Source organism: Sus scrofa, chromosome 10, assembly GCF_000003025.6.
Source record: "Sus scrofa isolate TJ Tabasco breed Duroc chromosome 10, Sscrofa11.1, whole genome shotgun sequence".
Classification (NCBI taxonomy): Eukaryota; Metazoa; Chordata; class Mammalia; order Artiodactyla; family Suidae; genus Sus; species Sus scrofa.
The window spans coordinates 59,717,915-59,740,718 of NC_010452.4; the positions used below are offsets into that span (position 1 = coordinate 59,717,915).

At 44.6% G+C, this 22,804-nt stretch overlaps 1 protein-coding gene across 2 annotated transcripts in view; it reads right to left on the reverse strand.

Moving 5' to 3' along the window:
* The window catches only part of CDC123 (cell division cycle 123), a 47,282-nt gene continuing 24,903 nt past the window's right edge, over positions 426-22,804 (reverse strand). For both annotated transcript variants that reach the window (NM_001243823.1, XM_005668196.3), the window contains 7 exon segments: positions 426-686; positions 1,444-1,581; positions 1,928-2,056; positions 8,273-8,301; positions 9,214-9,336; positions 11,014-11,089; positions 14,493-14,541. In NM_001243823.1, the coding sequence (NP_001230752.1) occupies positions 660-686; positions 1,444-1,581; positions 1,928-2,056; positions 8,273-8,301; positions 9,214-9,336; positions 11,014-11,089; positions 14,493-14,541 (571 nt within the window). In that variant the 3' untranslated portion in view covers positions 426-659.

A 22,804-nucleotide genomic window follows, 5' to 3' on the forward strand; every position in this document is an offset into this window, starting at 1 on the left:
TACCTAAACTGAAGCTAAACTGGTAGAAAAATAACATGAAAATCCTCAAAGGAGGAAAAATATTTTCTATGATAATATAAGGTTCCAGTTTGCAATGGAAACGTAATGATTAGGAAGGAGCCCATTTCGGAGTTCCTGCTATGGCACAGTGGGTTAAGGATCTGGTGTTGTCTCTGCAGCGGCTCAGGTTGCTGCTGCGGTGTGGGTTTGATCCCTGGCCTAGGAACTTCTATATGCTGTGAGTGCAGCTGGGGAAAAAAAAACCCAAAAAACAACAAAAAAAAATCATTTCTGTATAACAAATAGAACTTGCTCAGCTACCTGACAGGTATGAAAAAACAAACAAACAAAAAAAGCCCAAGAAAGAGAGAAAACTCTAAACAGACTGAGCCAAAAGAACAAAGCATTCCACTGAAAGCATTTGATCATGGGGAGAGGATGGCTTCCTATGTTTAAGATCTCTTTATTACGTTATTTGTACAAGTAGCAAAGTCCCTCCTTCTCCCCCCCGCTTTATACATGAATATAAAAAGCTACTGATTTCCCGCCGCGCCCCCCACCCCCAACCGGGTTAATAGGAGGCTGTGGACTCTGCGTGGCCTCCCGAAGCAGCAGCGGTGGTTTCCTCTGGAACTCGGCCTTGCGCGCTAGCACACTCATCAGTCATCCTCTTGCTGATTTCTCTTCTGTTAAAGGAAACCAAGAGGCATTAAAACAGCACATTCTAATTGGGATATTTGTGCAGCCAAGATCACTTTTTCTGTCAGCAAGTATAATTTTCCAGAGGCCCTTGGCAAAAGATGTGGCTGAAAAGGATCATGACAAAAACACGCCTGAAGTGGTTCATTAGAGTGGTTGATCACACCAGCTCCTGGGCACATGATCCTCAGGTATTGGAATCTTTTCTTCTCTTTCCTCTTTATGGACAAATATTCCCACACAGAAACACAAAGACAAACACCTAGCCCCCCCCGGAGGAACCACGCCAGTGCTCTGACCTCTCGGCGCTGTTGCAGGATACAGGCGGCCCGTGACCACTACGGGTCTGAACCACATGGGTCCACCTATATGTGGGTTTTTTCAGTAGTAAGTACCGCAGCACTGCAGGGTCCACACTGGCTGAATCCACTGTAAGTGACACGTGGATTTTCCCTTGGTTGTTTAAGCGTCAACTGTACGTACATACTTTCTTCCAAATGAGAGGTGTTAGGAAAATTACTCAGAAGTGTACATGTCATAAAAATATTTTCTCTCGTTTTAATCAATAAATTATTCCTTCAGCTCACGTGCCGTGTCGTTATAAAACAACCTCACTCAGTAATTCCGCCCCTTTAATTCCCAATCATCGAATGGAAGACTATGTGGTATGTGACCGAAATGAAATATTAAAAAGTTAACTTGAAAGCAGACACGGCTGGTGTCCAGAGTGCACACAAGCTTTACCAGTTTCAGGAAATCGATGAGCTTGTGGGCGTCCTCCCCCGTTGAGAGGTCCACGAAGTCCTTGGGCAGCCGGTAGCTCAGGTAGGGACTCGGCTGCACTGTGACTTCGCTGTTGGTGCAGCGGAAGGTTGGAGCATCCTTGACCAAGGACAACAAAGGACAATCAGGGAAAAGGCCCCTTTTTAAGTCAGGGTCATGACTCTAACGAGCTCCCATCTGGGCAACATGCCCCGTCCCCGGGCAGCGCCCTGGGGCTGGGCCAGAAGACACGGATGCGTGAACTGAGCCAGGGTCCGAATCCTCCCACGTGGGCAAGACAGGGGGGCCAAGACAAAGAAAACTAACCAGAAAAAAAATCTATCATTTCTTTCAAGTTAAGTGAATGAAGCCACCGCACAGCTTTCTTGATGGCCACGGCCCGGTGTCCACGAGGACATCTGTGTGAGCGCCCACAGAACAATCGCGCACGTGTCCACCCATGTACCTGCTCCGGAGCTTCGCCTTCGCTCAAGTCACCTCTGACGCTTCTCCCAGATAACAGCTCCTCCCAAGTAAACAGCAGTGCATCTGTGACTTCACCAAATGGGTTAAAATCAATCAGCCACACCTTCCCCTGCAGTCCAGAGAGGAGCGCGTGTGAAATTAAACAAGGCCTGCAATCTGGCTGGTCAGAAAGATCATCTTATTCTACCCCAAGGCTGCAGATGCAGCTCCGATCCCGCACTGCTGTGGCTGTGGTGCAGGCTGGCGGCTACAGCTCCGATTCGACCCCTAGCCTGGGAACCTCCATATGCCGCGAGTGCGGCCCTAAAAAGCAAAAAAAAAAAAAAAACAAAAAAAACAAAAACATACATATATATATATATATATATATATATATATATATATATATATGGTGGCACTTATTTCAAAAGACAGTGCTTGCAGGCCCATCTGAGAAGGGGCCACCTGTCTCACACCGAGGAGGCACAGACCCAAAGGGAAGGCGCCCGTGAAGGCAGAGAAGAGACCTGGCAGAGACCCCAGCCAAGACAGACATGCCAACAGCTGCCTCCAGTCACGTGAGAATTCCACACCACAGTCCATGCAGGGAGAAGGGAAAGCTCCCAAGAGGGTCCCAGCCAAGCAGCAGGACGGGAGCGCTTTCAACGGTGTCTTCAACCACCTGTCATGAGGACGCCTACAGTTCTCACACCAGTCCTGATGCTGTTGAGGCTGCTGCAAAGGCTTGCTTTTTTAAAATGTAATCTTACTTTAAGTTTGATGGTCACACCCACAGCATATGGAAGTTCCTAGGCCAGGAGCTGAACCTGAGCAGCAGGCGCAATTATGCCACAGCTGCAGCGATGCCGGATCCTTTAACCCACTGCACCGGGCCAGGGACTGACACCGAGCCTCAGCGGCAACCAGGGCCTCCACCTCAGGCTCTTAACCCACTGCACCAGGGCACCACGGCAGGAATTCCACTTTTTAAAAAACATACAAAAGAAAATAAAATGCTCAGCCATCTTTAATTTCAATGTAACAACTGGTTTCCCTGCATCACAGAGCCTGATGGCACATGAAAGGGAAATGAAAAAAAAAAAAACCACATCAACCTTGAAAAGAAACAACCGCCCTCTCCTATCCTGGGAGTAGCGATGGGCAAGGTGATAGGTTCAGCCCCAGGGAAAAAACACCTCTGCCCTGGCTGGAGTTTAGAGACAGCGCGTCTGAGTACAAAGGGGCAGAGCGCTGCCATAAAGGAGCTGGGGACGCTGAAATCCTGCCAGGAAATTAAAGCCAACACATTTGATCACAGAGGTGTACGTGACATCTACTAGATAAATGTCTCTTCAAAGCGTTTCTCTTCCCAAGGATTTTTCTCAATGAGATATTCAGATAACTGTCCCATTGGGTTGTTGGTAGTTTTTTCTGTAAACATACAGCAATCATGTCTTGATCGGACATGCATGTGTAAAATTACAGATGCCTGAGGGACGAGACTGCCGAGCCAGCATGACGAGGATCTAGCACTGTTTTTGGTCTGGGCTGGAGGAAAATTGTAAGAAAGATGCAACCGCTTCTGAGGACACGCTTCAAAGTACAAACATCTGGGATGTGGCAAAGAACCGGTGGAGGAAGTTTCCACCACACACCATTTGGCTAAGTTTCGTGGTCCCTGCAGCCTCCAGGAGAGACCCCGCAATCCCTTCTTGGCACCTGAGATGTGCTCTCCAGCGTGGCACCTGCTGGGACCTTCCCGATGATGCGAGCTAAGGGTCAGCCATCAGTCTGCTCCTTGGTGTGAGGTCAGCTTTGCTCTCTGGGGTGACTACTCAGAGCGCTCTGACAGAAGGGGTGTTATTCCAACAATGTTGGTATTTTCTGACCTTTAAACCCTTCCTACTTGAGTTTTTATAATCTGGAAAACCATCTCATTTTTAAAAGAAAGAAAACTATCGCACTTGTTACATCAGACTATTTAGCTCTACCAACTAAAAATATGCCATATTATTGAAAAAAAACTGATAGGTGGCAGAATATGTCCTGTTGTTCAGACGCCACACTCCAGTTTAAAGAAAAACAAACTAGTTACGGCTGTAATCAGGCATAAAACTGTCAAGATGAGGATCTTATACCTGTAACAGGCTTTTCAGGTCACACTTCAGGACAAGACATCCTGAGAGATTCTGGTTTTAGGCAGCCCCTGAGAAACAGCAGTGGTCATGCTGACTGTTCTAATACCTGCTGACTGCCCCCTGACGCCCCCAGATCTATCTCTAGGCACCAAACACTGCCAGGTATCGGGACATGACATCAGTGACAGGGAATCTACTCACTGAAAGAGCTCAGCCCAGACCCGAACACCCCCCACACACCCACACCCCCCCTACCACACCAGATACACTACAAGGTGTTCACTACAGCTCAGTCTGTGGAAGACTAGAATGGGAGTTCCCATCGTGGTGCAGTGGTTAACGACTCCGACTAGGAACCAAGAGGTTGGGGGTTCGATCCCTGGCCTTCCTCAGTGGGTTAAGGATCCGGTGTTGCCACGAGCTGTGGTGTAGGTTGCAGATGCAGCTCGGGTCCCGCATTGCTGTGGCTGTGGTGTAGGCCAGTGGCTACAGCTTCGATTGGACCCCTAGCCTGGGAACCTCCACATGCCACAGGAGTGGCCCAAGAAATGGCAAAAAGACAAAAAAAAAAAAAAAAAAAGACAAGAATGAAGTCATGCGTTCACCCTCACTGATAGGGAAATGTCTCATGAAACTATATAGTACATACACAAAATGAAAAACTATGCTCCACCCCCATGCAGGACACTGGAAAACTTCCCAAGATACGCTGTTTTAAAAAAAGCATAAAGAGCCAGGTGACGTGTGTATCATCTGCTAACCCTTGTGTAGGAAAGAGGAAAAAAATAAGTTTGTTGCTTGTTTTTGCATCAGGAAATGTTGGAAGGGAGATCCCGTCGTTAACGAATCCGACTAGGAACCATGAGGTTGCAGGTTCGATCCCTAGCCTTGCTCAGTGGGTTAAGGATTCGTCATTACTGTGGCTGTGGTGTAGGCTGGTGGCTACAGCTCCAATTAGACTCCTAGCCTGGGAACCTCCATACGCCACGGGAGAGGCCCTAGAAAAGACAAAAAGACCAAAAAAAAAAAAAAAAAAAAAAAAAAAAAGAAGAAAGAAAAAAGAAACGCTGGAAGGACACATAGGAAATTTAACAAAAGTCTAAGCCCAGCCAGTGCAGAGAGAGGCGCAGGGGTGAGACCCAGACCTTTCGACTTATATTTTCACAATAACAACAGTTAATAAGGGCAAACAAATAGCTACAGAATACTTTGCATATTTCTGTACTTTCTTGGAAGTCTCCATTGTGGCTCAGCAGTAAAGAGCTTGACTAGTATCCGTGAAGATGGGAGTTCGATCCCTGGCCTAACTCAGTGGGTTAAGGATCTGGCGTTGCTGTGAGCTATGGTGTAGGTTTTATTCATGGCTCAGATCCCATGTTGCTGTGGCTGTGGCAAAGGCCAGCAGCTGTAGCTCCGATTCGATCCCTCACCTGGGAACTTCCATATGCTGCGAGTGTAGCCCTAAAAAGCAAAAAAAAAAAAAAAAAAAAAAGAAAGAAAAAGGAAAAGAAATTGTATTTTCTCAATCACACATGAGAAAATAAAGGAAGTAACTAAGCTGCAAATCCATCCTCAACATCAAAGATTCATGAGAAGATACATTCATCCCCCAAAGCAATGAAATGAATAACAAAACAGAACCGAAAAGAATACCTGAAGGGGCTCAACTCATTTTTCAAGTGTCTGCAGCGGTTACCTTAAATTCTAGTTGTGCATAACCATCACTTAAGGAGCCTTTTTTTTTCTTTTTAGGGCCGCACCCGAGGCATATGGAGGTTCCCAGGCTAGGCGTCGAATGAGAGCTACAGCTGCCGGCCTGCGCCACAGCTCACACCAACGCCAGATCCCTAACCCTCTTAGTGAGGCCAGGGATCGAACCTGCGTCCTCTTGGATACTAGTTGGGTTTGTTAACCACTGAGCCACGACAGGACCTCCTGAGGAGCCTCTTAAAATGCATATTCCAAGGCCTCGCTCCAGACCTCCTGGATGGGTGGGCCGTGGCTGTGACACACGGGCAGCAAGACTCGCTCAACACTGAGTTCTCCTGCGCAGCACAGACACGTCCAAGCGTCCTCAAGCCCAAACACACTCCACCTGCGCTTTTAGGAACAGCCCACCGGGAGAGAAGAGGTCGTTTTCTCGAGAGAATGGCCGTAAAATGACACCCTCCGGACGATGTCGAAGAACCGCCGAGTGAACGCAGAGGAGTCTGACATCACGGCCGACATCCCTTCTCAGAGCCGTCGGGACGTCGGCACTGGCACCCTTCCCACTGCGCAAGCGCACGACGGCTCTCAGTGCCGCCGGGTCGCAGCAGTAATGACTCGGGTCCATGTCCAATTCCACCTAAGACCTTTCCATCACTCTCGCAGCAAGCCAGGCACCTGCACCGACCTACTGGCTCTCCGGAACCACAGCAGACCTGGGCATGTGCCCAGGAAATATCAAGACATCCTGGTAAATCCCAAATTTTCAAGTGCTACTAAATAGAACTGCATTAGAGGATAACTGGCTTCAGATCTGATATCTGCACAACGGGGACACGTGACACATACCCTGCAGGATTGTATGGACCAAGGGAGACACTGAATTAAGAGAGAACAGAGCTCCTCTGAGCTGCACATTCAGGGTGAGCGGCTGGCTCACTCCCTCACTGCAGGAGGGACCCTGCTTGCTACCAGGCCGACTCTGCCAGGTTCAGGCTCAAAGACAAGCTCCTTGAAGGTCCAGAGTCCATCTGGTTGGAAGCACAGCATCGAACACACGACAGGCTCTTGGTAAATGGCAGGGCTGGAGTCCGGCTGCCTGAAGCAGAGACAAGACTTGAGCCCTGGGCACCCACCAGCTCAGGTCTCTGTCTGTCCCCTGGCACTGGCTCCCCACCCCTTCCCTAAGGTTTGTTTCCACCACGATGAACCCCTGCCAGGTAACGTGCCTCTCCTGTACCACATCTCAGGTTACAGCTCCTCTTCCTTTTTGTTTTTCTTTAAGGCCGCACCCACGGCATATGGAGGTTCCCAGGCTAGGAGTCAAACCGGAGCTATAGCTGCCAGTCTACACCACAGCCACAGCAACGCAGGATCCGAGCCGTGTCTGTGACCTCCGCCACAACTCAGGGCAACGCTGGCTCCCTGACCCACTGAGCGAGGTCAGGGATCCAACTTGCAACCTCATGGACACTAGTTGGATTCGTTTCCGCTTCGCCACAACAGGAACTCCTCTAGCTCTTAACAGATGCCATCACCCTTCAAGACTAAGAGGTGAAAACAGAGTAAGTGACGCCTCTGGCCGGAGAGCAGGGAGGAAACAGCAGTTACTTGGGGACAGGACCCTACGGGCCATATCCTGCTGTTCAAAAAAATGATTCGGAGCCATCACCATCACCCTACACTGAGGCATGATGTGCGTGGCGAGGGAACGAGAGACATATGAGCGACAGGAAACGTACGGGCCACATACGTGGAAACACACCTGCCGTCCTAACAGCTCAGTCAGTGCGCACGCTCGCAGGACACTGAGCGCCCCACATGTCTCTGCTGAGACGGCATGTAGGGACATCTCTGCTGCAGGACTAACCAGGTCAGGCTTTTGTTTTCTTTTTCATTACGGAAGTTTCCATCACTTTAAGAGTAGAGAATAAATACAAGCCACTCAAACCCTCATCTTCTGTCTAAAGGTACAAGTGGCTCAAATCACTGCTAAAGGTCTTTCAGGTGACGAAAGACAATTATCTAAGCAGTAGAGGACAAATTCCTGGCCACACTGAAGAGTGCAACCTGGACTATTCAAAGAGGGCCCAGACCCCCAACAAAAGGGAAAAGGGGGACACAGGTGGGCCATTTAACCACGTGGTAAATTAATAATCCCTGACCTTGTGACACATGATGATGCAATATATCATGTTTCCTAGTGTTAAGGATATTTTAAGAGGAAACGATTTCTTTATTTATTCGACTGCACTACCAGCATATGGAAGTTCCCAGGCCAGGAATCAAATCCAAGCCATAGCTGTGACCTATACCACAGCTGCAGCAAGGCGGGATCCTTAACCCACTGTGCCGCAGTGGGAACTCCTAAGAGGAGATTCCTGACCACTGTGCATTTCAAACACGTTAGCTGATTCCAGAAAATATTTTTTTGAGCAGTGAGCCCTTCACAGAGAGAATGCCTATGTATTTAAAGCGTATCAAATATCAGTTCTACTTACCCTACTGTCTCTATATATATCGAACACAACTGCAAAGGAGAAAAAACTCAAAGTTAGTAACGAACTACCACTTTCATGATCGAAGAAGCCTCCTTTTAAAAATTAAAATGCATTCTATTATCAGTTACTCAGACAGCAGAATAGAACTGACCTTGAGGGATTCATGCTTCTTCATCTCAAAACTGCAAACATAAAAAGGCATCCTGCAATTTTCTACTTACATAATTTTGTTTTCCTTTTCTCCATCCTCAGCCATAATCCCTTATATTTAAAAATTCAAACCAAACACTGATATTATCACACCAGTTCCCTGTCATAGGTTATAAGGCGCACGAAAGGAACATCACTCACTCACCACTTGATGGGGAGTAAAGCGGTAAGAACCGCAGTCAGAAAGCATAAAGTCTAGCTGTGTTTACAGCACGACTGATCTTTTTTAAGAGTCAAATCTGTCACAGAGCCCAGGCTTGGCAAGTAGAAAAATGTAAACCAGAGCAGATCTCCATTTGATGATGCATGAAAACCCTGTCTCTTACATAATATAATTCTAATTTTAATTCTTAAATACAACGCACCAATATTTACTTTGTAACTGCTGCTATCTGATCATTCAAATTCAATATCTAGAAAGGTAGTAGATCGGTCAGCTGGCTAACTGAGTCCTAATAGCAGAAGCATTTGGTGGTCTGTAGACAGACCCTCTGAAATGTGTAACAAAACATCTCAAATGACACCAGAGAGAACTGTCTCAGAATTTAAACTGTCTGGTTAAATAAGGTACAAATTACCATGCCAACCCATCAGCAATACTCTACTATAGTAAAATGCTTAAAAAAAGCAGTGTTTTGAATCCAGTTCTAAAACATGCACCGCCGTGAAATAAAGTTCAGTCAACACTGTCCGTTTCATTTCATTTCAGAGTCAAAAAACAAAATACTCACAGTCTTCATCTAAGAATTTATACTGTATGTGTTTCTTGAAGAAGTCTTGTATGCATCTGCAAATCTCTTCCTTTTGCTTAGAAATATGATCATAATATTGTGTGTAGTCCCTCTGAGAAATACCTGACGAGAAAATATTTTATATTGTGTTACTGCATGCTATCCTTTTCAAAAGCACCAAAATGCGATTTAAACCCCTTGTTGCGGGAACCATTAAAGGAGATCAGAAGGCCAATCAGAGGAAAGTGGCACTGAACCCCCGTCAGCATTTTACACGGATGGAAACCTCCTCAGCTGCAGGGGTTCATCTGGCTGTAGGGAGGGAACCCCAAAGACCCCGAGGGCCATGAGTCCCGCATTAGACACGGGAGTTGTTTTGATTTAGAACAATGGAAAGAATTCGAAGCCCTCAAGATGGTACATAAAAAACGAAAGCAGCAGTATGAAAGCTGCACACACAGTCAGTTGCTTCTTCTCTGAGACCAGGCCTTCTTAGCCACTTTCCCTGGAAACACGCACAGGAGGCCTTGGCACCCGTCTTCAGCGTCCGAACGGCATTCACAGAAGCTTCACAGAAGCGTCTCGGCCCCTTGTTCACACATGCCCTCCTGCCTTCACAGGCCTGATGCTTCAAGTCATGGAAAAGTAAACATGCCTTTCGTCAGAGTGATTCGCTGAAAGGACTCCAACTACACGAACGGGAAGTGTAAGAAGTTGTAAGAAGTGCTTCCATCTGCTCTGGGCCGAGGAAAAAGGGCCCTGCTCTGAAAGAAGGCCTGCCGTCCAATTTCCCAAGCACAGGCCAAGAGGTCTCCCTTCGTGAGCTGTACCGAATACGGCCCTGTTTCTTTCAGGGAGGTCTCATGGCACCACAAATTCCAACAGCCCAGCCCAGCGTGTTTTAGGTAAGTTATAAACGTCAACATCACAGTCAATAAACAAGCAATGTTGATTTGATTTTGTTCAAACCACACTTTTCTTGGTGGAAGATCAATTTCATCTCATGGAAAATGTGCTTAGACAAAATAAGAGCCAATTATCTGCAATATTTAACTTGAAAAAAATCGTAGCAGACAAAATAGTAACCTGAGAGGGAAGAAAATGGGTGGCTTTTAAAGTAATGCACTTAATGTTTTTGCATATTTTCTCTCGCTAGAATAATAAACAGTGCTTCAAGAATAGACATAAAGGTTCAAAACCTGGATTTTTATGACGCTTAAACTAAGCAGTGTACTGCTAGTCATACTGAAGAAAGGCCCAAAGAGAAAGCAGGTTGTATTACACATGTCCTGAACTGGGAATGCAAAGACCATCACTTTCGTCTCTGGAATCCAGACAAACACGTTCACTGACAAGACTGTTTTCGGTGGAAACAGAATATGGCCTCAGGATCCTTAGCATTCCAGAGAGTCAGTGCCAGCTCGTTAGAGGTAGCATCTGACATAAAAACTCATTGTTATGCTTGTCTTAATTACTAAGTAATTTATTTCCATCAAAAGTTTGTCTTGGAGTTCCCGTCATGGCTCAGCCATTAACGAACCTAAGATCCACGAAGATGTGGGTTCAAACCCCGGTCTTGCTCAGTGGGTTAAGGATCCGTTGCGTGAGCTGTGGTGTAGGTTGCAGATGTGGCTTAGATCCCACGTTGCTGTGGCCGTGGTGTAGGCTGGCAGCTACAGCTCCAGTTTGACCCCTAGCCTGGGAACTTCCGTATGCCACAGGTATGGCTTTTCTAAAAAGCGGGGGGAAAAAAAAAGTTTGTCTTAACAACTTCCAAAGGTTTAAAAAAACAACACTAACCAATAAGCTTATTTTCCTTGACGAAACATCGGAACTCAGCCCCAGGAATTAATTCACACCATTTTCGAAGAACGAGCTGTAAACAAAGAAAAAAATATATATATTATACAACTACATAAGAAGATAATATTGACTAGTCTAATAGACATTTTTATGTCCAGACTATCTTAACAATTGCCATTATTGAATTTTTTTTTCTTTCCTTTTTTTTTTGTGTGTGTGTCTTTTTGCTATTTCTTTGGGCCGCTCCCGCGGCATATGGAGGTTCCCAGGCTAGGGGTCGAATCGGAGCTGTAGCCACCGGCCTACGCCAGAGCCACAGCAACGCGGGATCTAAGCCTCGTCTGCAACCTATACCACAGCTCACGGCAACGCCGGATCGTTAACCCACTGAGCAAGGGCAGGGACCGAACCCGCAACCTCATGGTTCCTAGTCAGATTCGTTAACCACTGCGCCACGAGAGGAGTTCCTAGTCTGATTTTTTTTTTTTTTTTTTTTGTCTTTTTGCTATTTCTTGGGCATTATTCCTGTAATACTCCAATAAAATTATTACGGCTCAATGTGAAGACTCACTATAACCCTTCCATCACTTTTCCAAAACAGTTCTACCTATAGCCAGGCCATAAATGGGTCTTATTAACCGTAACTGTTTATTTAATATGTGCAAATTCATGTATTTCTCCAATTTATAAAGAGTATAGTTGACAAATGTATGCTTCTGAGTCTGTTTTTAAATGTTCTTTGGGAGCTCCCGTTGTGGCTCAGCGGTTACAAACCCAAATAGTATCCATGAGGATTCAGGTTCAATCCCTGGCCTCCCCAGTGGGTTAAGAATCCAGTGTTGCCATGAGCTGTGGTGTAGGTCACAGATGCGGCTCGGATCCAGTGTTGCTGTGGCTGTGGTGTAGGCCAGGGCTACAGCTCCAACTAGATCCCTAGCCTGGGAACTTCCATTTGCTGCAGGTATGGCCCTGAAAAGATAAAAAAAAGTGGGGGCGGGGGGGGGGAGGTGAGTCTCCCTCCCCCACTCAACCAGTCCCTCTGTCCACCTCACAGGGAACCAGTGCTGTCCATTTCTCGTCTATCTTCCCAGAGGTATTCTCTGAATGTATGAACATACAAGGTGTGTATATATTTTTTTAAATACACACAGATAGGAATATATGATATATAGGATACTGCCTGCAACTTTTTTTTCATTTTAATTACTCTCACTTTCCTAGGCTTCTTTTTGGGTATACCCGCAGCATATGGAAGTTCACAGGCCAGGGACTGAACCCAAGCCACAGCTGTGACCTACACCACACCAGTGGCAATGCTGGATGCTATAACCCATGCCCTGGGCTGGGGATCACCAAGCTGCAGATCAAACCAGTGCCACCAGAGACAAGCCAGATCATTAATCCACTGCGCCACAGTGGAGCACCTCCTAAGCTTTTAAAACTGGGTTTTAAGCTGCATGAACGAACATGACGATGATGATGGCATATTAGCCAAAAAGCAATAAAAGAGCAAACTGCTAGTGAAATAAATCTTGGGGATAAATGATGACATCTCAACAAAGACTATGCTGCAGGGCAAGACTAGAAAAACCACTTTTTCCATTTTTGTGTTTCGAAGACAAAATAATAAGATACAGCAAGTGCTTAATGTCTGTTCAGTGCAACAACAGATATGAATAAGTTATATACATATAATGTTATAAAAAAGGTTTATGGAGTTCCCACTGTGGCGCATCGGAATTGAATCTGACTAGGAACCATGAGGTTGCGGGTTCAACCCCTGGATTCACTCGGTGGGTTAGGGATCCTGTGTTGCTGTAAGCTGTGGTGTAGGTCACAGACACAGCTGGGATCTGGTGTAGCTGTGGCTGTGGTGTAGGCTGGCAGCTGTAGTTCTAATTCGACCCCTAGCCTGGGAACCTCCATACGTCTCGGATGCAGCCCTAAAAGGCAAAATAAATCAATAAATAAAATAAAAATAAAAAATGTTTAATGACGTTACTCATACATCATATACCCCTTACACATAATAAGTAAAGATCTCAATTACTGGAGTTCCTGTCATGGCTCAGTGGTCAACGAACCCAACTAGCATACATGAGGACGCAGGTTCAATCCCTGGCCTCGCTCCGTGGGTGAAGGATCTGGTGTTGCTGTGGCTGTGGTGTAGACCAGCAGCTGTAGCCTCTGATTTGACCCCTAGCCTGGGAATTTCCATATGCCACAGGTGCAGCCCTAAAAAGACAAAAAAAAAAAAAAAAAAAAATCTCGATTAAGAGTGCTAAAAGATATAGTTAATTGGTAACTTGGTAAAGAGTAAATTAACTGTTCCCTCCTATCACAGAAGATATGTCAACACACGAAGCATTACCTGCTGCAGTGAGTCAGAGGACAACTTTTGCAAGCATGTGTATATACAGAAGTGAGCAGAAGCCAACAGAAGATGAAGAAATTACACAAAAAAAACAACTAGCGCATCCAAGGACACCACCCTTTTCAGGTGTGTGTGTGTGTGTGTGTGTGTGTGTGTGTGTGTGTGGTGTATACCTTCAACCCAGAAAAAGAAGGAATAAAATTTGGGTTTTGCTCTGTTTAAATGCCTATTACTGGTGAGTGTCCCTTGTTTCTTTCTTTTGTGTGTGTGTGTACTTTTTTAGGGCCGCACTCGAGGCATATGGAGGTTCCCAGGCTAGGGGCAAAATCGGAGCTGTAGCCACTGGCCTATACCACAGCTCAAGGCAATGCTGGATCCTTAACCCACTGAGCGAGGCCAGGGATCGCACCTGCAACCTCATGGTTCCTAGTTAGATTCGGTTTCTGCTGTGCCACGATAGGAACACCCTATTACTGCTTCTTTCTTTCTTTTTTCCTTTAAATGGCCACATCTGCAGCATACCAAGTTCCCGAGCCAGAAATTGAATCTGTGCTGCAGCTTTGACCTATGCCACAGCTATGGCAACGTCAGAGCCTTCAACACACTGAACCTGGCCATGCAGCAAAGCTACGCCTCTGCCATGACCTAAGCCACTGCAGTCAGATTCTTAACCCACTGTGCCACAGTGGGAACTGCTACTGTTTCTAGGAGTTTTCACTATCCTTATGCTCTTCTGTATGTAATCTATAAAATGAGTTAACAATATAAAAAATGAAAAGGTCCCACTGGACTAAAATGGTAAATGGTGATTTGACTATTTTCCTATAAACCAGCTTAAAAAGCTTAACCAGGTTAAGCTGGATGGTGAATATAAAGATGCCTTATTATAAAATATGTATGTTGTATACTATGCACATACTGTATGTGTATATGTATATTATGTACATATTTCATAAATTTAAAAAATTCCATGGCCCTAGGTTCCCAGAGAAATCAGTCCAAAAAAATCTGCTTCATTTCACTTAAGAATAAAGAGCAGCTCTCAATACAGCCCCATCTAGGATTATCGACTTTATCAAGATCGTAAGGGCCAGAGTCTTACCTCATATTCCATACACGGGTCTGGAGAATCATCCGTACAATGAATAAATCTTTGAGAGAGAAAAAAGGCAACTGAATCTTTGCTTAACGGGGTCCGTTTATGCATATACATTACTTATATTTACAGTGAGAGCAAGGCTCTACTAAAAGCATCCAGAAACAGGAAACTCACTCACATTCAATGAATGTTTATTACGTATGTAGACGTCAGCTAAGGCACCCTGAAATGGTATTTCATTTGTCCCCAGAACAACCCTATGGGCTACTCTAATCTCCCTTTTCCTGTTTAAAAAAAAAAAAAGAAAGACCCAGAAAAGACCCCATTCAGTGATCGAGCCAGGACTGTATCTCAAAGTGTCTAACTCGAGATTCCAAATGAAGAGGAGAGGGCGCCGCTGCTCAGCAGTTCTTACTGTGTTCTTCTCTGTGGTTGAACCAAAAGTCTAGTTCTCTGCTGCCACTGCCACTGCCACTGCCACTGCGAGCCACAGAGCGTTAATCTGTTCTTCTCCCACATCCCATTTAAAAAATAACTGACAGAATTCTTCATTCTCCTATTAAATACACTGCTTCTAAAAATCCTGTTTCCTGAACAACTGTTCATATCCTTACTAAAGGCCCACCTTTGCCAAGGGCTGGCTAGGCACACGGTCAGTGCCACTTGGTGCCTGATGCGAAGGGCGGGATGAGGGAGAAAGAGGCTGGATGACTGGGGGGCTTTGATGACTGGCTGCACAGTGACGCGAATGCCATTCGCTGAGACAGAAGGAAGAGCAAGGGATGCGGGGTGAGGAAGAGACGGGAGCTAACCACACCTGGGGGCAGCGCTGCAGACGTCCCGGGACAGGCACAGACAGAGGTCTCGAGAGCAGCCGGGGCAAGGGGACCGCAGAGAGGGCGGAGCTGAAGACTGTCCTCGGGAGCCGTCATGCCACCGGCGAAAGCGCCGCGTCAAGGAAAGGGACAGGCGCGATCACCTCGTGCGGGGGACAGAACCCCGGGGAACCCCAACAACTACAGAACGAGCAAAACAGGCGGTCCAGAGACACAGGCAAAACCAAATGAGTTTTAAAGCTGTCTTAAGCAATTCAAGCAAAATCGAGTTCGAAAAGCTTTTAAATTTCCCCGAATGTGGGAGTAGGTGGGAACTCTCTGCAATGGTGGATGATCTGTACCACAAACAGCAGCAATACGAATAAGGTGGTTGACTAAAAATCCTCAGAAAATAAGAACTTTTATTGCCACGGACAGTTGGGCACCAACGGATGTAATGCGAACGGCAACACACAGGGACGCGGTGAAAAGGCAGGGCGCGCGCCTCTGGACTGGGGATCACGCACCATAGGAAGTGTTCCCAGTCGCCAGCTCATTTAATCTCTGCGGTAATTTTCTATGAGAAAGTGCTATTATTATCATCGGTATTCACGAGGACATCAAGGCTCCAGAAGCTGGGAAACCAAGTCGGGGCGGAAGAGCACGAAACGACCAAATCACGTGTGGACCTGCCTCTCCCAGGGGCGGGGGTTCCAGAGCTGCTGTGAAAGCTCTCAGATTTCATTAACAACTCCCAAATCCCCAGGGACTAATGGTTCCTGAGAAAGACTTATGTCCTTGATCAGCTACATAATTATGTGGAATATATTACGTGAAATATACTATGTAGAATATATTGTGTTCTACATAATATATTCTTTGTTTTAAAGAATTCCCACCTTATAGCACAGGGAACAACATCCAATCACTGGCGATAGAACATGCTAGAAGGTAATGTGAGAAAAAGATTTATATATATGTATAACTGGGTCGCTTCGCTGTACAGCAGAATTTGACATAACATTGTAAATCAACTATAACCCCAAATTTTTTTAAAAAATGAAAAGATTCCCTTTTTTCCCTAGTTTAACAGCCCAAATAATTAGTAAAAAAAAAAAAAAATGCTAATTCACTTATGAATTCTACTAAAAAATTCATTTTATCCTTAAACATTTTTCCTCAACTCCTTTTTAAATTCTAAATGAAAAATGTGTCAAAATCCATATACCCTGAAGAATAAAAAATTATGTGGTACTGCTGTATAGCACAGGGAACTATATCTAGCCACTTGTGATGGAACGTGATGGAGGATAATATGAGAAAGTGTGTGTGTGTGTGTGTGTGTTCGACTGGGTCACTTTGCAGTACAGCAGAAACTGACAGAACATTGCAAATCAACTATAATAAAAAAATAAAATAAAATCCCCACCAAATGGAAGATGTTAACTTAAAAAAAAATAAGTATGGTAAAAGAATAAAAGAACTCTTTACAAGAGAGAAAATCATTCACAACGCAGTACACCCTTTTTTTTTTTTTTGGTCTTCTTAGGGCCGCACCCGAAGCACATAGAGGTTCCCAGGCTGGGGGTCAAATCGGAGCTGTAGCTGCCCGCCTACACCAAAGCCACAGCCACTGCAATGCGGGATCCAAGCCGCATCCACGACCTACACCACAGCTCATGGCAATGCCAGAGCCTTAACCCACTGAGCAAGGCCAGGGATTGAACCTGTGTCCTCACGGATGCCCGTCAGGTTTGCTACATGCTGAGCCATGGCGGGAACTTCTACAATACAGTATACTTTTAAATAATAAAAAAGGTCATAAAGGAATGTGACTCAGCAGAAACGAAGCTGACTAGCATACATGAGGACGCAGGTTCGATCCCTGGCCTCGCTCAGCATGTTAAGGATCTGGCGCTGTCGTGAGCTGTGGTGTAGGTCGCAGAAGCTGCTCGGATCCTGAGTGGCTACAGCTGTGGCACAGGCCGGCCGGTGCAGCTCCAATTCGACCCCTAGCCTGGAAACCTCCATATGCTGCAGGTGCAGCCTTAAAATTAAAAAAAAAAAAAAAAACCAAAAAAAAAGTCAGAAAACTACATACATACAAGCTCATGTTTTAAAACATGCATAAGAAAACATAACATGATGATAATTATGAGAATGTGTAACAGCGGTTCTTTCCCAGAGGTGGGTGCCCATTTCTTCTGCTGTTTATCTGTAGTATTTCTAACATTATCACATCAAATACATGTTACTTTTCATTTTGAGGAATTAAAAAACATATAAAAGTACAAAGTGTACATGAAGTGCTTTCATAATAAGAAGCCAATTCAAATTTATTTTAAAAGTGAGGATTTTGGAGTTCCTGTCATGGCTCAGTGGTTAACGAATCCGACTAGGACCATGAGGTTGCCGGTTCGATCCCTGGCCTCGCTCAGTGGGTTAAGGATCCAGCGTTGCCGTGAGCTGTGGTATAGGTTGAAGATGTGGCTCGGATCTCGAGTTGCTGTGGCTGTGGTATAGGCCAGTGGCTACAGCTCCAATTCGACCCCTAGCCTGGGAACCTCCATATGCTGCGGATATGGTCCTAGAATATACAAAAAAGAAAAAAAAAAAAAGTGAGAATTTCACATTTTGCAAAATATACAGAACGCCAAATCATTATGTTGTATATCTGAAACTAATACACTGTTAGGCCAATTATAACTCAATTTCTTAAAATATTAGTACCTTAGCTTCCAACTAACCACTAGTTCTTTACCATGATAAAACTGAACTGCTTATCTTAATTTAAATGTACCTAAAATATGCAAGGGAGATGGGAGGAGAGGAATGACAAAATGACAGGGCATTACCTTAACAGTTAATTTTTGAAATGTGATTTTAACCACGTGAGTGCCGTATTTTTTTATAAACTGTTAAGATAGTTCTTGTTATAGTTTTCTATAAAGAACAGATAGATTTTAACTTCTTAAAATTCTATAGGAAAACCAAAAGGAACACTTCTAAAACACAGGTCTAATCATCTAAATTTTTTAATGCTTCGATATTCCTATAGATACTGGTTTCAACCCTTGGTTAATCCTCATTTGCTACTTTAAAATCCGTACGGTACACGTTTACAACGAATTTTTAAAAGTTATGGTTGATTTACAATGTTCTGTCAATTTCTGGACCCAGTCACACATATATATAGACATTCTTTTTCTCACATTATCTTCCATCATGTTCCATCACAAGTGACTAGATGTAGTTCCCGGTGCTACCCCACAGGATCTCATTGCTTATCCACTCCAAATGCAACAGTTTGCATCTACCAACCCCAAACTCCCAGTGCATTCTACTCCCTCCTCCTCTCCCTACCCCTTGGCAACCACAAGTCTGTTCTCCAAATTCATGAGTTGTTTCTTTTCTATAGATAGGTATACTTTTTTTTTTTTTTGTCTTTTTTTGCCATTTCTTGGGCTGCTCCCGAGGCACATGGGAGGTTCCCAGGCTAGGGGTCGAATCGGAGCTGCAGCCACCGGCCTACGCCAGAGCCACAGCAACTCAGGATCCGAGCCACGTCTGCGACCTACACCACAGCTCATGGCAACGCCGGATCCTTAACCCACTGAGCAAGGGCAGGGATCGAATCCACAACCTCATGGTTCCTAGTCGGATTCGTTAACCACTGCGCCACGACGGGAACTCCCTAGATAGGTATACATTTTTAAAACACATTTGCATTCTACCAGCCTATAACATTGTTTTTTGAGTGGTGATTGGTTTGACACTTAATGTTATTTAAAAACCTTGACTAGTTTCAGAAGGGAGACGTGAGAAGAGTTTACTGTACAAGGCTTTTTCTTATTAAGATGATTAACGAGATGGCCAAGTACCGTCCCTGAAAGGAGAGGAAAGTGCAAAACTATCTAATGAAGACGGAGTGTGAAGGTCAGCAATAACACTTCCAGGAGCTCCGCTGAAGGACTGCAAAGAAAGCTGCGCGTGAGAATGTAAATTCCATTTACATTCTGGAGGAAGTAGTTTAAAAAAGCAGAAAAATGAGTTAAGATAATGACAGTATTAACATCACTTAAATTTTTACGATCCTTACATAAATTAAAGATCCAAAAATTCCAGGCTACACAAAAAAAGGAAAAAGAAATTCTTAAATCAAGGCTACTTACTATACTGAGACTGCTAGCAGAAACCATACTAGCAGAAAATACCAGCATCATAACAATAAAATACCTTCCAGTCATATCAAATATAAAACTTTCTTAGTTTGGGAGTTTTCAAACCATGCAGATCACTGCATGATACAGGCCTGAGGTTCCAACTTTTTAAAATTAAAAACCCAAAGCTGGAGTTCCCATCGTGGCTCAGCGGTTAACGAATCCGACTAGGATCCATGAGGATGTAGGTTCGATCCCCGGCCTCGCTCAATGGGTCGTGGCTCCAGCGTTGCCGTGAGCCGTGGTGTAGGTCGCAGATGTGGCTCGGATCTGGCGTTGCTGTGGCGTAGGCTAGTGGCTACAGCTCCAATTCGACCCCTAGCCTGGGAACCTCCATATGCCATGGGTGTGGCCCTAAAAATAATAATAATAAATTAAAAATAAAGAAAAATAAATAAATAAAAACGCAAAGCCCAAGCAGTTTCAGTCCTGCTTCCTTGTTTCTGTGCCAGTGGGTGAACTTTTAGTTTGTTCATCCTCTACTGAGGGTGCAAAAGTCTCTTTTCTAAATCACCCCTTTATTTTGGCTTAAGGTTTGGGTTCCTCAGCCTATGAAGGCATCACCAGTTCTGATGACCACCCAACCCTCTGGTTTTCAATCCTCTTCACATTTCTTGCATCTGGGAATGCTTTTTTTGTTTCTTGTGAATTAAACTACCCTTTTTTTTTTTTGCGGGTGGGAATGCACCCAGGGCAGGTAGAAATTTCCATGCTACAGCAGTGACAATGCCAAATCCATAACTACTAGGCCACCAGAAAACTCCATCGACTACCCATTTTTTACATTATAGTTTACATTGTAGCCAGCACATCTAGACATATATAACAGAAGATTTTTCAAATTTTCTTAGCTGGAAACTTAAATAAGGCCAGATCTGAATGACCAGTTTCTTCTAGTTCTTTTATAATTATAACCAAGAACATTTTGAATTTAATTTGAAGATCTCTGCCACCCTGGTCTAGCTATAGTTAGTCCTTGGCCATTTTCATGTACACTGATAAGCATGTTGGTTCTTTTTTTTTAATCCCATTTCTAAAATTTTCTCCTGGTTTAGTGAGTATTTTATACTAATTTGGAGGATTTCTTTGATTGAAATTTTCAACAAAGTATCAAGAGAAAGCAGTATTAAATCAATGTCACCAACTGACAGTCACACTCCTTTCTGGGTAGAAAGGGACTCCTCTGTTGAACTCCTAATTCTCGGCAGATAATTACCATTCCTCTAGCTAGCCATTAAAGGTTCAAAATAAATACAAGTGTTATTACATAGTTAGTGTTGTATAAGCTACAACATGAATTACAAAATAAAAGAATTCCCAGATACAATGACGGTAAAGATTTACTCTGGGGAAAAAAAAAAAGCAGAAAACAAATAACCAAAGGTCTTCTCTGATGAAAGCTACTATGAAATCCATGCCACTACCTTTTTTTTTTTTTTTTTTCTCTTTTTAGGACTGCACCTGCAGGCTAGGGGTCAAATCGGAGCTATAGCTGCCAGCCTACGCCACAGCCACAGCAGATCCGAGCCCCATCTGCGACCTACACCACAGCTCACAGCAAAGCTGGATCCTTACCCCACTGATCAAGGCCAGGGATCGAACCTGCATCCTCATGGACACTAGTTGGGGTTTTAACCTGCTGAGCCACAAAGGGAACTCCAATACCATTTTACTGTGAATACCTTCTGCATTCAGCCAGTTAACAGGAATTCTGGAGAGCAACATTCCAGATCCAAATTTTTGAAAAGAAAAAAGCTCCTAGCTCCAAACTGTAAGAACTGTGCTTAGCTGCCATAGACAGGAATGTTACCTTGTTTGTCTTTATTTCTACCTAAGCTGTTTCCCAAGTCGTTCCCTCACCTTAAGCTCAAGGCTGCATTTCTGGCCAAACGCTCTCACTCTAAACAGGCACATGCATGATGCCCCAGACATGTCAGAAGAGGGAACAAAGTTTCTTCTGTGAACTTTGTGATCGGCACACAGTTTTTATCAAAATATTCCAACTATGTCACACATCAAAAGAGAACAAATGCAGTACATTCGGTGTGTAAGAATGCACGAGAGCAGAGCTGGGTGGACAGTGAGAAAACTCTGGATGTGGTACATGCTTTGCTGCAAGGAAAGAAGGAAAACTATGAAAAAGGATACACGTTCGTGATGAGAGCTGTGCTACAATTAAGAAATCTACTGATCACTTCGTTGTACACCTGAAACTGACATAACATCGTAAATCGACCACACTTCGACAACAACAAAATTTTTTTAAATACAGTAAACAAGAAAGAGCCACGAGGAGGTGGAATCCAAGAGACCACGCCAGCGGGAAACACTCAGGTTGAGATGACTATTTCTTCTGGCCTGGGAGGAAGCGACTGACCACGTCACCTCCTCAAAAGGTGTGAGTTCTCTAGTTCGGGCCAGTCCGTGTGGCAGCAGCATGCTCGGAGAACCCTGACGCTGTGAACGGACTCCAGATTAGGTGCTGCTTAAATCCAGGGACGGAAATCACAATTTGGTCATTTTGCTAAGTAAAGAGAAGACGTCTTCATTAAAACGTTTATGACGGGGCAGTATACAAAGTCATGAATGCTTTAAAGTGCCACCATGGAGTTCCCGTCGTGGCGCAGTGGTTAACGAATCCGACTAGGAACCATGAGGTTGCGGGTTCGATCCCTGCCCTTGCTCGGTGGGTTAACGATCCGGCGTTGCCGTGAGCTGTGGTGTAGGTTGCAGATGCGGCTCGGATCCCGAGTTGCTGTGGCTCTGGCGTAGGCCGGTGGCTACAGCTCCGATTCGACCCCTAGCCTGGGAACCTCCATATGCCGCAGGAGCGGCCCAAGAAATAGCAACAACAACAACAACAACAACAAAATAAAAAAATAAAAAAATAAAGTGCCACCTTGTTCAGATATTTACTAGGGCACAATCCCCACTCACAAGCCTTCCTGAAAAGTTGGAAGGTACGGCATCATACCTCACCGTACCTAAGTATATAAGAAAAAAAAATTAAGTCATGGGCAGAAATAAAAAAGAAAAATGTTGCTCGTCAGGATCCAAAATAAGATTTCGGGTACAGAATCCATTTCTTTCGTTATCACCGGTGGCGGAAAAGGAAAGATAAGAAATGATACTGAGTCAAGGGTGACTGGGGGTGTTCATTTGAGTTTCTGCAGAATTCTTCAAGAAGAGATAAAATGTGCTATCCAAAATTATAATGATCTAACACAACATTGTAAATCAACGATACTTCAATTAAAAAAATAAAATAAATACAATAAAA